The sequence below is a fragment of the Carassius carassius genome, chromosome 16, assembly GCF_963082965.1.
Source record: "Carassius carassius chromosome 16, fCarCar2.1, whole genome shotgun sequence".
NCBI classification, from domain to species: domain Eukaryota; kingdom Metazoa; phylum Chordata; class Actinopteri; order Cypriniformes; family Cyprinidae; genus Carassius; species Carassius carassius.
The window spans coordinates 22,033,162-22,046,587 of record NC_081770.1 but is presented as its reverse complement, the minus strand read 5'-3'; the positions used below and the strand labels follow the sequence as shown (position 1 = coordinate 22,046,587).

The 13,426-nt window shown below is 38.0% G+C and overlaps 1 protein-coding gene across 2 annotated transcripts in view; it reads left to right on the top strand.

Annotated features, from left to right (window-relative positions):
• tle2b (TLE family member 2, transcriptional corepressor b) overlaps nucleotides 1-13,426 on the top strand; it is a 39,621-nt gene that overhangs the window by 16,937 nt on the left and 9,258 nt on the right. Inside the window, exons 4-8 of one of the 2 annotated variants that reach the window (XM_059569587.1) lie at nucleotides 2,592-2,636; nucleotides 9,374-9,436; nucleotides 11,089-11,163; nucleotides 11,255-11,432; nucleotides 12,323-12,339. In XM_059569587.1, coding sequence (XP_059425570.1) covers nucleotides 2,592-2,636; nucleotides 9,374-9,436; nucleotides 11,089-11,163; nucleotides 11,255-11,432; nucleotides 12,323-12,339 — 378 coding nt within the window. The remainder of the gene's footprint in view (nucleotides 1-2,591; nucleotides 2,637-9,373; nucleotides 9,437-11,088; nucleotides 11,164-11,254; nucleotides 11,433-12,322; nucleotides 12,340-13,426) is intronic. The other variant, XM_059569586.1, reaches the window with a different exon arrangement.

Below are 13,426 nucleotides of genomic sequence, written 5' to 3'. Positions count from 1 at the left end.
TTTACTAGTATTTGTGTTTCCTGGGAATCAAACCCACAACCTGCCAATGCAATGCTCTACCACTGAGCCACAGGAACACCATAGGGATGAACTTAAATATACAAGTGTGCAGTGTAAACTACTTCACACACTTTATTTCTTGGCTAATAACTGGAATTAGTTCTTGGCCTGCCTTTTTTTTTTACTGGCCCCACCTCAAAAAAGTTTTTTTTTTCTTACCCTATCAATATTTTCTGTGGCCCCACTTTTATTTTCTTAGCAGCATAACTATATTTGTGTCAGAAGAAGATGTATTTGTTAGCTATTCATTAAACTCATCAAAAAAAAAAAATTGGAATTAAAGTAGAGATTAATTTAAGATTTTTTGCTGTTTATTCAAATTTGTTTTGACCTTATAAATATTTTAAGTGGACCCACCGCAAAAGAAGATACACTAATTTTTTGCATAATTATATTTGTTCCAAGAGCAAATGTGTGTGTTATTCATTAGAAATAGTTTATTAAATTAAACTTAATAAAAAATAATTAACTTTTAATTTAAAATGAATCAAATGAAATGTGTTATATTTCCAGCTGTTATCGCAAATTATAAACTTCAGTTTATTTTAATTAAGTTATAACTTTTTGAAAAACTTGCTATTTAAATACATTTGCTCCTGACACACTTATGTTAAAATTAATCTTTAAATGAATAAAATAAAATGAATTGAGCTATAATTTCTAATAGTTCAGCTATTTTTTTTTTAAATGGAGACATACAGTGTATTTATTATATTAAACCCATTTACAGTTTTGACCATTTATTTTATATTATACCAATGAGCACAACAAATGGCCTATTGGGTCATGTGAGAGGCCCATCAAGTGTCCCAAATTCTCTCACACTGGTCCTGTGATTTACAGGACTGTGTGTAGGTTGAGGTAATAGATTACTTGTCATTTGAACTGATACAAACTCTCCTGTTGCCACATTAAGTACAGCTCAATTTGAGTCACGTTTACCTGTTCAAAACTCAGTGCCTTGATTCCAGAGTGTTCTGGGATGTTGCCAGGGTGTTTCTATATGGTTTCTAGGGTGGATACGAACATCCAGGACACTGTTTCCCCAAACCTGTGTGTTCGGTTTTGTGTTAAGGCTGGCTAATAGAAGCATTTCCATTCAGTTGGTACGGATATGTCGGCGGGGGCGATTAACTGGATGACATATCGGCCTATTTTTGTGTGAGATTTGAATTTCCGTTCAGCGTTTTTCTCCCTGGATTGATTCTACACCAAACCATGCTGAGAACTAATGCTGGTCTGAAATAATGCAGAGACCTTTTTTGGCCGTTACTGAGGTAATACGAGCGCTGCTGAATAGCCTTCTGGGCCGCCGCAGGGCTTTTTAAAACTGCTGCAATATCAGCATGCAGAACCAGCAAACGTGATTTATATTTGTGTGTGTGTGTGTGTGTGCCAGCAGGCCAGATAGATGGGGAAATAGTTCTGCTGTTATGTCACGCTTTATCTAAAATTCATCACCCACTGGAGCAATCGATACTGGAAATGCGATAAATTTGAATACAGAGCAACATGTGTCTAAAATGTTTCACTTTATAGACTCGCATTTAATCTGACAGTCAAAAGTTTGGACACGCTTGACTGGATTTATGGTTCTTATGATCTTAAAATCCTTTTGGTCTGAAAGATTTTCTGCGAAGCTTGAATTGAGTTTTGTAGACAAAATTTTGCCTATGCTTTAATTTCTTTACAAAACAAAAATCTTATCATTATTGTTATTTAAATGGATTGTGAACTGCCTTTTTTATTGTTTTGTAATGTTCTTTGCGGTCCACTTATAATGTTATCAAGATTTTTTATAATATTAATAAATTATTTTCTGTCCTGTTTTGAATTTATTTGAAATAATTAACCAATTGGAATTCCTACTATCTGAGAATGCTGATACTCTTCTGTGGTTTAGGACTAAAACCTATTGCTTTGCAAACACTAATAAAGAATAAGTAGGTACGTGTGTCCAAACATTGAAATATTTCACAGATCGTTAACCTTATATCAACACCTTTGGGTTTCCAGTCCTGTCATTAGATATGAATAGACTTTAATCCTGAGATTAAACCGCAGCGAAGGTTTGATAGAAGAGAGGAAGTCAGGCACACATCACGGATGGGAAATGGAGTTTATGGAATAATAGAAGAGAGAGAGGAGTATTAAAAAGGAAGGTCGGTAACAAGGGAGATGATCGAGAAAGACAGAGATAAGGGGAGAGAGGAAAAAGGATTTTTGAAAATCGAGCTATACACAGAGCAGTTACCAAGTGTGTGAGCGTTACAGACAGATGGAGAAAGACAGAATAGGCGAGCAGTTGTGTCAGGTTTCATCTTCATCATTGGCATCGTTGCTCATCTGTCTGCTGAAACGGACACGTGCAAACACACGTGGACGTGTTCAAACTCTCTCTGTCTTGCTGTAGTTTCAGCGAGTCGTTAGTGTCTATCAGGCTGCTGAGGTTTTAATTTGATTGATGATGATTCACTGCTGTTTAATTCATTACGCTACTGATTGATGCTCTCACGTTTGTGTTCCCACAGTACTACGAGATGTCCTACGGGCTTAACATCGAGATGCACAAACAGGTAAGACAAACCTGTTTGGCGAATTCACTAAACAGTTTTGCATGTGATATTTTAACACTTGAAATCTTATTTTCTGTTCACACTGCATATAAGCTCGCAGCCATGCACAATATTGTGCATGCTTTGTGTCAATGCCCCAGATTATAAAAACATTTACATTTGTAACACAAAGGTTGTGGTTAAGATCCGGTCGATTAATGTACAATTTGATTTGATCTGACTGTTCACATTGGTAGCATATATGGATGCGGTTTGTATCTGGTTTATAAATGGCTCATTTCATGTCACCTGACTGTTCACCTGTGTGATGCATATGGATTCAATTTGGATTCGGTTTATACATGTCTGATTTAATTCAGTCTGACTGTTCACACTTGTAATAGAAATGGATATGGTTTGCTTCCAGTCTAATTTCATATGAGCTGACTGTTCACACGTGTAACACATGTGGATTGGATTTGGGTTCATACAAATCTGATTTAATGTAATCTGACCGTTTGTACTTGTAACATATGGATCCGATTTATAAATGTCTGATTTCATGGGTCCTGGCCATTTACACTTGTAACACATATGGATATGGTTTGTATCTGTTCTATAAACATCTGATTTCTTGCTATCTGACCATTGGCTTCCTAACATATATGGATGTAGTTTGAATCTAGTTTATATACATTTGATTTCATGCATTTTTTGTTGTTAAATAATTTAATTTAATATTTAATTATGTATTGCATTTATTATAGCAGGGCCGGCCCTGACCAATTTGCTGCCCTAGGCAAGATTTTACCTGGCGCCCCATGCATCGCAGCCCATTTCACCCTGTCATTGTGTTCATGATTTAGCATATATATATATATATATATATATATATATATATACACACCCACACACACACATAACAGCAGAACTGTTTCCAACACTCATAATAAATCATCATATTATGACACTGAAGAATGATTCTGAAAATTCAGCTTTGCATCACAGAAATAAATGATAATTTAAAGTATAATAAGTTGAAAACAAATTAATTTAAATTGTAATATTATATCACAATATTAGCCTACATTTTTTTCTGTATTTTGATCAAATAAATGCAGGCTTGATGAGCAGAAGAAACTTCTTTCAAAAACATTAAAAATAGTAATGTTTCCAAACTTTTGGCCTGTACTGTATCCCCCCACAACTGTAGAGTAAAACATTAATAAAAAAGTGATAATAAAAAATGCGTCTTAAAACTGACATGATTGTACAAAATCACAGTCTGGGGACTCAGAACTCAGAACAACTGCTAACATTAAGTTTAAGGTAAAAATAACTGCCATGAAATTATAGTATCTTACTCCTATGCAATAAATTGTTCTTTCACTACATCTCTTTACCTCTGTCTTTATCCTCTTCTCTTCTTTTTGGCACTGTATCTATCGCAGACTATGCTCATTTATAATGTGTCATGTAAATTCGGCCTTCCGTCACAATCAGGAAACTTTCACCGTGTCTAGAACTGGCGCGAGCTGCCAGGCCCGTTTCTATGAGCTGTGTGTTAACAAAAGCAGTGCTGTCCTCATTGGATGCTGCGTCGGGCACGCTACACAACAAATTACCAACAACTGATCGTGCGCGCGCTCTGTTTCTGACGCACTTCAAGCACTCGATGGGCCGGACTTTTTTTTTTTTTTTCGTTTGCTTTATTTGGTAGTATTTCGAATTAATGGTTTTTAAATAGTAGCCTATTATAAAAAAAAAATATGTAAAAAGAAAAAAAAAAAAAATTCACTCATTCACTCATTCTGGCGCCCCATGGATGAGTGGCGCCCTTAGCATTTGCCTATACCGCCTATGCCGCGGGACGGCCCTGATTATAGTGCTGTCAAACAATTGATCGCGATTAATTGCATCCAAAATAAAACTTTTTGTTTGCATAATATATGTGTGTGTACTGTGCATTTATTATGTGTATATATAATTACACAAAATATTTTTTTCACAAAAATTCTATGTTTGTATATTAAATATATTTATAATATAAAATATGAACATACATATAGACATGTAAATGCATGTAAATGTTTTCTAAATATATACTGTCTGTGTATTTATACATACATAATAAATATTCTCAAACATAAACATATATTATGCAAACAAAAACTTTTATTTTGTATGCGATTAATAACGATTAATCATTTGACAGCACTAATTTATTATTATAGAAATATTTTGTATTAATACTGACATATTTACAAAAAAAACTGAATACATCATCATCCACAACTAAGCACTCCGACTTCTAAAATGAGAAACTAGACCATGCACATTGTGCTCAATTTGATACCTGATTTGCATGATTCCTTTTGAGAATACACATCCACATACAAGTGCAAATAAACAATGCTATCAGTAGGCGCAATTCATTCTCAGTGAATTCCCCCATGTGTGTTGGGCAATGAAATGGTTATAATGGGGTTTTAGGGAGGGTCAGAATACTCCATGATGCTCCATAAGCACACACACATGCTTTTTGGAGGGCTCTTAAAAGCATGAAGTGGACTTGATTTACATAAAAAAAATTATAATGATTATATAATAACAATTGTAAAAAATATTGAATATAAAAGTGTATTTTTATATTATATTGTATGCGATCCATTAACAAACTCTGGACGGTCTCCTGTAAGAACAGGCAGCACTCGTGTGTGTCTGTCTTTCCTTTCCTCTGACTGATTTCCTTCTAAATCACTCTTTCCCAGCATCAGCAGCGTGTGAAGAAGGGGGTAATCATGCACGCTCTCTGTGTGAGCTGGAACACATCAATGGAGAGTGATGGAGGAATACAGAAAGATAAAAAAAAGACACTAGAACATAAAAAGCTTTAAGAATGACCATAAAGTTTGGTTAAAAACCATCACTTAGACAGAGCCAAGACTGTTTTATGGACATGTGAAGCAAGGACCCTCAATTTATGTTTTTATGTGCTGTTTAGTGGCAGAACGTGTGGGTGTGTGTCAGTGGGCGGGGCTTCAGTCTTTCATCTTCAACAAACTGATTTGCCTCCTAATAGTATACACACACCTCTCTGTCTCCGCCCCCCTGTAATCCTGCTCTGATCGTAGTGCTTTTAGGCTTTTCCTGTCTGTCTCTCTAGCGCTCACTTCTGTCCCTGTTAAATTAATGCACTGGATTAAGACAAGCTATGAAGGGTGGCTAGACAGAGATCTAGATGGGCCAGTGTGTGTGTGTGTGTGTGTGTGTGTGTGTGTCTGTGTGTGTGTGTTAGCCGTTGAATACTGTGCTGTGTTAAATTACCACACGATTTTCAGCAGATTTGCTTTGATGATATTTGCACATGATTGGCATCTCAATCATAGTTCACCGCATCTGAATACATGTATTCACTGCATCCCTGAATACATGCTTGAGATATGAGATATTAATAATAGCGCTGAATCATTGTCATATGATTATGAATGATATTTTGATAATCTGTAATTATACACTTCTTTTTCATATCTATCTATCTATCTATCTATCTATCTATCTATCTATCTATCTATCTATCATCTGTCTCTCTGTCTATATATATTTATATGTGAGTGTGTGTGTGTGTGTGTGTGTGTGTGTGTGTGTGTGTGTGTGTGTGTGTGTGTGTGTGTGTGTACGGGTGTGGTTTTCAGCAATACTGTGAAAAAACCCCTCTAATGGCTCTGGCACTATGATTACATCCAATGCAGTGAGGTGCGTGTGTGTGTGTGTGTGTGTGAGAGAGAGAGAGAGAGAGAGAGAGAGAGAGAGAGAAAGGTGGCATAGTGGACAAAACAGAAAAAAATACAACAGAACCATAAAAAAGTAGAGAAATAAAGCCACACACGGATGCCTTTAAAGTGATGCCCCCGGTTTCAGGTTTGTCTTATCAGCCTGCCCTCTTTATATCTAATAAAGAGCATGCCTCTCTCGTCCTCTGTCTCTCTCTCTTCAAACATTTAAAGGCAAATATTAAGCAATGATGCTCTAATCACTGATTGTGGTCACAGGTACAGAGGTATTCAATAAAGCCCTCATTTTCTCTTCTCCTCCTCTGTCACACTGCTCTTTCTCTCCCTCTCCCGGTCGCTGTCTCTTTCGCCCTCTGTCTCTCTCTATCTGAGCTTGTTCTATCTTAAATTCCCTCCTTCTCTCTTTTTGGCTCACTCTAGTGCTCTCTCTCTCTCTCTCTCTCTCTCTCTCTCTCTCTCTCTCTCTCTCTCTCTCTCTCTCTCTCTGGGCAGTGTGCCAGCCTCTCTTCCCCTGGCGCTCCGCCAGTATCCCCCTCTCCTCCCTCCTCTCCTCGCTCTCTCTCTCTCTCTCTCTCTCTCTCTCTTTCTCTCTGATTGATGGCCCTTCCATTCGGAAAGAGGAAGAAAAGAAACAGAACGAGGGAGGAAAGGGGAGCAGTAAAGCCCTGAAAATCAGACTCGCTCACAAAGGAGGACACGCGCACACATATATGCCCAAAACCCTATACACATGCAAAGGCTCATGGGTAATTAAAATGTGCGGAGGGGGAAGCACTTACAGAGGGGGATGTGGACGCATTCCTGCACATGAGTACACAAACAAATATAAATACACAAACTCGCACACTCTCCAAACAAAAACAAAAAAGCCGTTTATGGGGCATCTGACACCGTCATTTACCTCAAAACTGTTTGATTTTTACACACACTCATCAGTTTAATATAAATATATTTTAATTAAAATGTGTATCTAATAATATAAAATAACTTAGTTTAATTGTTAAAATTTATATAAATTATACTAATTATTGCTCAATTGTTTATGTAGGTACAGACATTCTTTATTGCCCTTTTTATTTTACTATATATATATGTTATTTAAATTTTCATATTTTATATATACATAGACAAAATGTAGGATTGTATGGTTCTGTTTTATTTCAATGTTAATATTTAAAAATTTTTATATTAAAATTTGAACATCAGTCCAGTTCATTCGTGACCAAGTATTATACTAGCCCATTTAATTAGCACATACGGCCCAGAACTGCAAATGCTGCTGCCTTTCTGACATGCAAACACATCATGTAGATATAGTGAAAATATGATTCATTCCATTTGGATGGTAGAAAGTTTAATAACTGTTGAACACACACAAAGCAAGTCTATGCAAATCTGTTCACACACTCACGTGAATTCTGGGTAAATATATATGTGCACACACAAACAGCGGGGCATCTGCACCTACTCAGTCCCTTTTGATCGAGTGATAAAGCCATTATGCTAAAAGGTTGGCACCCTGGGACTTCCTCACAAACATGCGCACACATCTTGTTTTCCTCTGTTTCTTCATTTCCCTCCTGCACTCTCTCTCTCCTTCTCAAACACACTCTGTTTCATTCCAAACCGGTTACATCACTCGCTCCCTCAACCTCATTATACACAAATGAGCTCTGTTTCACTCGCGCGCACACTCACACACAATCTGCGGATGTTCAGCATCACTGCTACAATGTATCCCAACAAAAATGCAAACAACCCAACACACTTCCGTTCACTCGTCTGCAGTCTCAAATGGCAGGAGTAACAAGTATTCTGCCAGGTTATAATAATATTTCCAGCTAATACTACTCTACCAAATATCATAACCTGATATTCATAAGTTGATATCCTTTACACACTATTAGATAGACAGACAGACATTATGAATTGTGTTTAATGTATTGTGTGGTGGTGTGCAGATTAAAATAGCTTGGCTACAAACACAGAGCTCTAAAACACAGGTTTGTGTTGCTCCTTATGTAGGTATTAGAGTGCACTTAGTGGCCTGCTGTGTTTCTGTGCCTCCATCACTGCAAATACTCCTCCATTAGATTGTGTGTGTGTGTGTGTGTTAGAGAGAATCACATAGCCATATCACAGGACAGGAAGAAAAGAATGAAGAAAAAAAAACTTAAAAGAGGATAATGGCTGGAGTATGAGGGTGGATGGTGACTGGGCACCGCGAGGAACACCATGAAAGGAACGTGTGTGTGTGTGTGCGCGAGTGTAAGTAATTAACTGTTCATGTGTTGCAGCGTGTGAAATACTTGTCTGCCTGTCTGTTGTTTTTCTTAGTGAGACTATAATTAAACGTGTGCGTGTGTTTTTGTGCTCTGTTGCAAAGAGATTGAGACTATTTAAGCTATTCAGCCCTGAAGAGCTCTCTCTCTCTCTCTCTCTCTCACACACACACACACACACACACACACTCAGAGCCTATGGAAATGGCTGAATGAATAGACCTCATCACACTCAAACCAGACATATATTTTCTGAAGAAGACTAAAGTGTCTCTTCCCAACACTGCCTCAGCTCTGTGTGGCTGTTAAGGTGTTGCTGGGATCGTCTACAGTGTGTGGTTTCAGGACGTCACTAGCGTGTTGCTCTGTTAGATAGTAGAGTGTTGCTTTGCGGTTGGGTGTTGCTACATAATGTACATAGTTCTTGGTGGTTGCTAAATGTTACAATTAACCTGCAACCTCCATCCCAGATGTGCTAATCACCTTCATTTAATTATTATGTGTCACTCCCTTCCTTTGTCTTGTGCATCATTTGTTGCTAAGACATCATTATCATGAACATGGTCTAAGCTGGAGCCATTTGTTTGCTTGGGAATTGAGAGCCCAGTGCCGTTGTACAGGTTTATCACTGTCACTGTTTTCTCTTCTAATCAAGCATGTGTACGTGTGTGTTCTCTTGCAGGCGGAGATCGTGAAGCGACTCAGTGCTATCTGTGCTCAAATCATCCCTTTCCTCTCTCAGGAGGTATGCTGGAAGTGATTGACAACTCCTCAAGGTTCTGGGTCTTCTCCCACAGGCGCGCACACACTTTCTCGTCCCCCTTCCCGTCAGACTGATTCACCCTCAGTACGCCAGACAGAGTCTAGATTTTAATGACCCTGTCTCACATCTCTGACTAAACAAGGACTGCTGATATTCTGCGTTTTTTAACAAAGCCGCAATCTCCTGCCGCGTTCAGTTACCGAAAGTCGTCTGCGATGACTTGATGAGCTCAGGTTGCAAATTCAGCTTGAGTCCAGCATCGCTGTTTGCTTTGTTAGCAGCTCTGCTAGTAGTGTTACAAACAGGCTCCAAATTCACACCATTGGCTGAACCAGAAGTCAAACAATGACTCACTTTACCTTTCAAAAGAGTCCAAACATCCGATTCTAGTCATTCACACACACATTGAAGAGTTCTTGGGGACAGTTAGCAAAATAAGGGTGTAATTCACTGAAAACAAATGAAATACTGTTATCATTTACTCACCCAAAGTTTTTCCGAACCTGTATGAGTGTCTTCTGTTGAGCACAAAAGATGATATTTTGACAAATGTTGGTAACAGTTGATGGTAGCCATTGGTAGCCATCAACAGTTTATGGAAGTCCAAAATACTATGTCAATGGCTGTTGTCTTCAAAATTTATTCTTCAGAATATCTTATTTTGTGTTCAACAAAAGAAAGAGTCTCATACAGGTTTGGATCGAGTGGAGAATTTGTATTTTTGGGTGAACTATCCCATCATTGGTCTGATAGAGTTGCTGGTTTCTATCAGTTTGAATGAAGGGTAGAAGGAGAACTTATTAGAAACAAGCTCTTGAGATTCAGCTGTTGCTTTTCTAGCTGTTGTGTTAGTATGGATGGCTGAGACTAGAATGGCTTGTTTTGTGTCCCAACTAATTCAAAGCTCCAGTTCCCTTGTCGAGGAGTCACAGATCCATAGTTGTCTTCAAAGCTTTGGAGCCGCAGTCCTCTGGAGTCTGCAGTGGGCTGCATGAACACACACATTGAATTAATACAACTCACCTGTAGAGTTCAAAACCCAAACGGAAAAGGAGAAAGGATTAACATCATTTCTCAAGACATTGTGCATGCACATTATATATTTAATAGATAGAATGTATATAAGTTCTGTTATTCTGACTAAATAATGTTAAAAACTTTTATTGTAGATTATGTAAGACTGTCTACCGATCATTATTTTCATACAGTCTATTTGTAAATATAACCTTTTATACAATGTATACTGATAGAGCTCCCTTTCATTTGAGGATAACAGTGGTCCAACAAAACGTCTGGAATGGGTCCTCATTTTAAATGAGGAGGATTTATTTGGGCAGATGAGCAATAAAAGATCAGGCAGAACTGCATTGATTAGGAGGTCACCTTTAGCATTAGCTTGAATTAGTATCTGCTGACGGGGAAGGACAGAGTGATATGTCTGTCAATACTGACTGTGCATCTGTGTGTGTGTGTGCGTTTGTGTGTGTGTGTGTGACAGACAGAGGGATGGAGCGAGAAAGTGCGAAAGAGCTGTGTTTACTTTAATTCTCCTTTTTATTTGAGTGTGGTTGGGTTTGTGTCTATAAGTGAATATTTAGAAACCATGTCTTATCATGTATCTTTGTGTGTATCAGCATCAACAGCAGGTTGTTCAGGCGGTGGAACGAGCCAAACAGGTCACCATGGCAGAGCTCAACGCCATCATAGGGGTGAGTGACCTCTGACCTCTCGTACCGGAGTGGACGGATAGATAGTTAGATAGACAGATGTTGTCTTTATCTCTGTCTGTGTGCCTCTCAGCAGCAGCAGCTCCAGCACCTGTCTCACCACACTCCAGGTATTCCTCTCACTCCTCACCCTTCAGGTCTGTCTCTGGGCGGCACATCGGGGCTGCTGGCCCTCACCGGGGCTCTGGGAGTCTCCGCCCACCTGGCCAACAAGGACGAACGCAACCATCTAGACCCCGAGCACCTGCGAGGTGAGTGTCCATCTGAACTCTCTGCGTGCATTTTTAATGTCACAAATGCATGGGGTTACTCAATGGCTTAAATAATAGTAGTAACAAATAAATGTAGTAAATCTTTACTCTTTATAGGAATAGGTCACCCAAAAATTTACATTTGCTGACAATTTACTCACCCTCAGGCAGTGCAAGATGTAGCTGAGTTTGTTTCTTCGTCAGATTTAGAGGAATTTGCCACTGCCTCACCAGTGGGTCATCTGCAGTGAATGGGTGCCGTCAGAATGAGTCCAAAAAGCTGATAAAAGTATCAGAGTAATCCACTAGGGATTGCAAATATGCAACTTTTCACTGATGAACTGGAATGGTGTGGCTTATTGTGAGGTTTTTATCAGATGTTTGGACTCTCATTCTGACGGCACCCATTCACTCCAGAGCATCCATTAGTGAGCAAGTGAACAAATTAGAATTTTGGAGTGAACTATTCCATTAATAAAGACTTCAACAAGGCACAAAATGCATGCGACTGGTAAATTTTCCTAAGAAAGCTTATTGTGCACTCTTATGAATCTGATTTGTCCAGTGTTAAAAGGTGCATGATAAGATAGCAATGGTGCAAAAGTTGGCCTAAAAAACATAAACGAGAAGCCTAACGAGAACAAGGGTGTGTTGAGTCGGTTCGGTAGATTGGATAGACTTCTGAGAAGCCTTGAAAGTGTGATAGACTGAAGGCCAGAGGGGCGACTTGCTCAGGGAGCTCAATACAATGGATGTATTTTTATTGCACCCTGACTGGGTTTTTCAGCATGACCTTGGCTTGCTGTGGAATTGTTGTTATTATTATCTAGTCTGACGTCAATCCCTAACCCGTCCTTCTCTTTCTGTTTCTCTCTCTCCTCGGCTCCCAGAGGGTGCACCCAGCAGGGTGAGTATCAAACCTGTGTGTTTGTATGTGTATATGTGTGCCTCCACCCCACCGTCTTTGATAAACAACTTTAAAGAGAAGTATTATGAAATCCGACCAACCTTTCAGGACTCTCTAAACAGCACTGTTCCTGCCCTCTGCCATTAGCGCTGAGGAAAAGTGTTCATTCTGTACTTTTGATATAACAAGTCATTATTCTCAGTCATTTGGTGAATCATACAGTAGTTAGACTTAAAGGAACAGTCCATGCTAAAAAGATTCTTGCTAGCTCTTTTACTTACCATCATGTCGTTCAAAACCTTTATGACTTCAGTCAGCTACGAAAGGTCACATATATTCAGGGAGTAACTATTTAGAAACTATAATATGCCTTTAGGAGATAAAAAAAGGAAAAATAAGCAATTGAGTTTTTGATGTACTGTCTGTTTAAAAGTTTTGCCGTTCGTTTAAACAGATATTTATGTAAGTTCTGTTCCTTTACTCATCCTTATGTTATTCAAAACCTGTATGATTTTTTTAGGTTGCAGAGGGAAATATGTTTTTTAAAAACAATCACTGAAAAGAAGTCTTAAAAAACTAGAATATAGCTTCAGAAGATTTGTAATGTAGCATGAAAATCATATAAAACTAGTGTATTTTGTCCTTTTAATGGAAAATAGGCTTTTTGTGTAGTAAGGATAAAAAAAATAAACTATTTTTGAATTTTTTTTCGGGCAATTTGTTTAAAAGTAACGAACACACAATTATTGTGAAATATAAACTCAGAATTCTGACTTATTTCTTAAAAATAAACAAAAAGATAATTGCAAAGTTTTATCTCACAATCTTGATATAAGTCGCAATTACATTTTCAAATTTTTTATTACTTCTTTTTTATCATTTAAAATATTTGTTTATTTGTTTTATTAAGAAGGTTTAGGTTTTTTAACATGCCATAAACATGTTTCCATAGGACTAAACTTGCACAGACAAGACTAAAATAATAATAATACCGAATTGTGGGATAAAATTGTTTTATTTTTTTATGGCATAAACTGGCTTCCATCGAACTGGGCTTGCATAGGAACTATTCAGAGGAGAAAGAGTC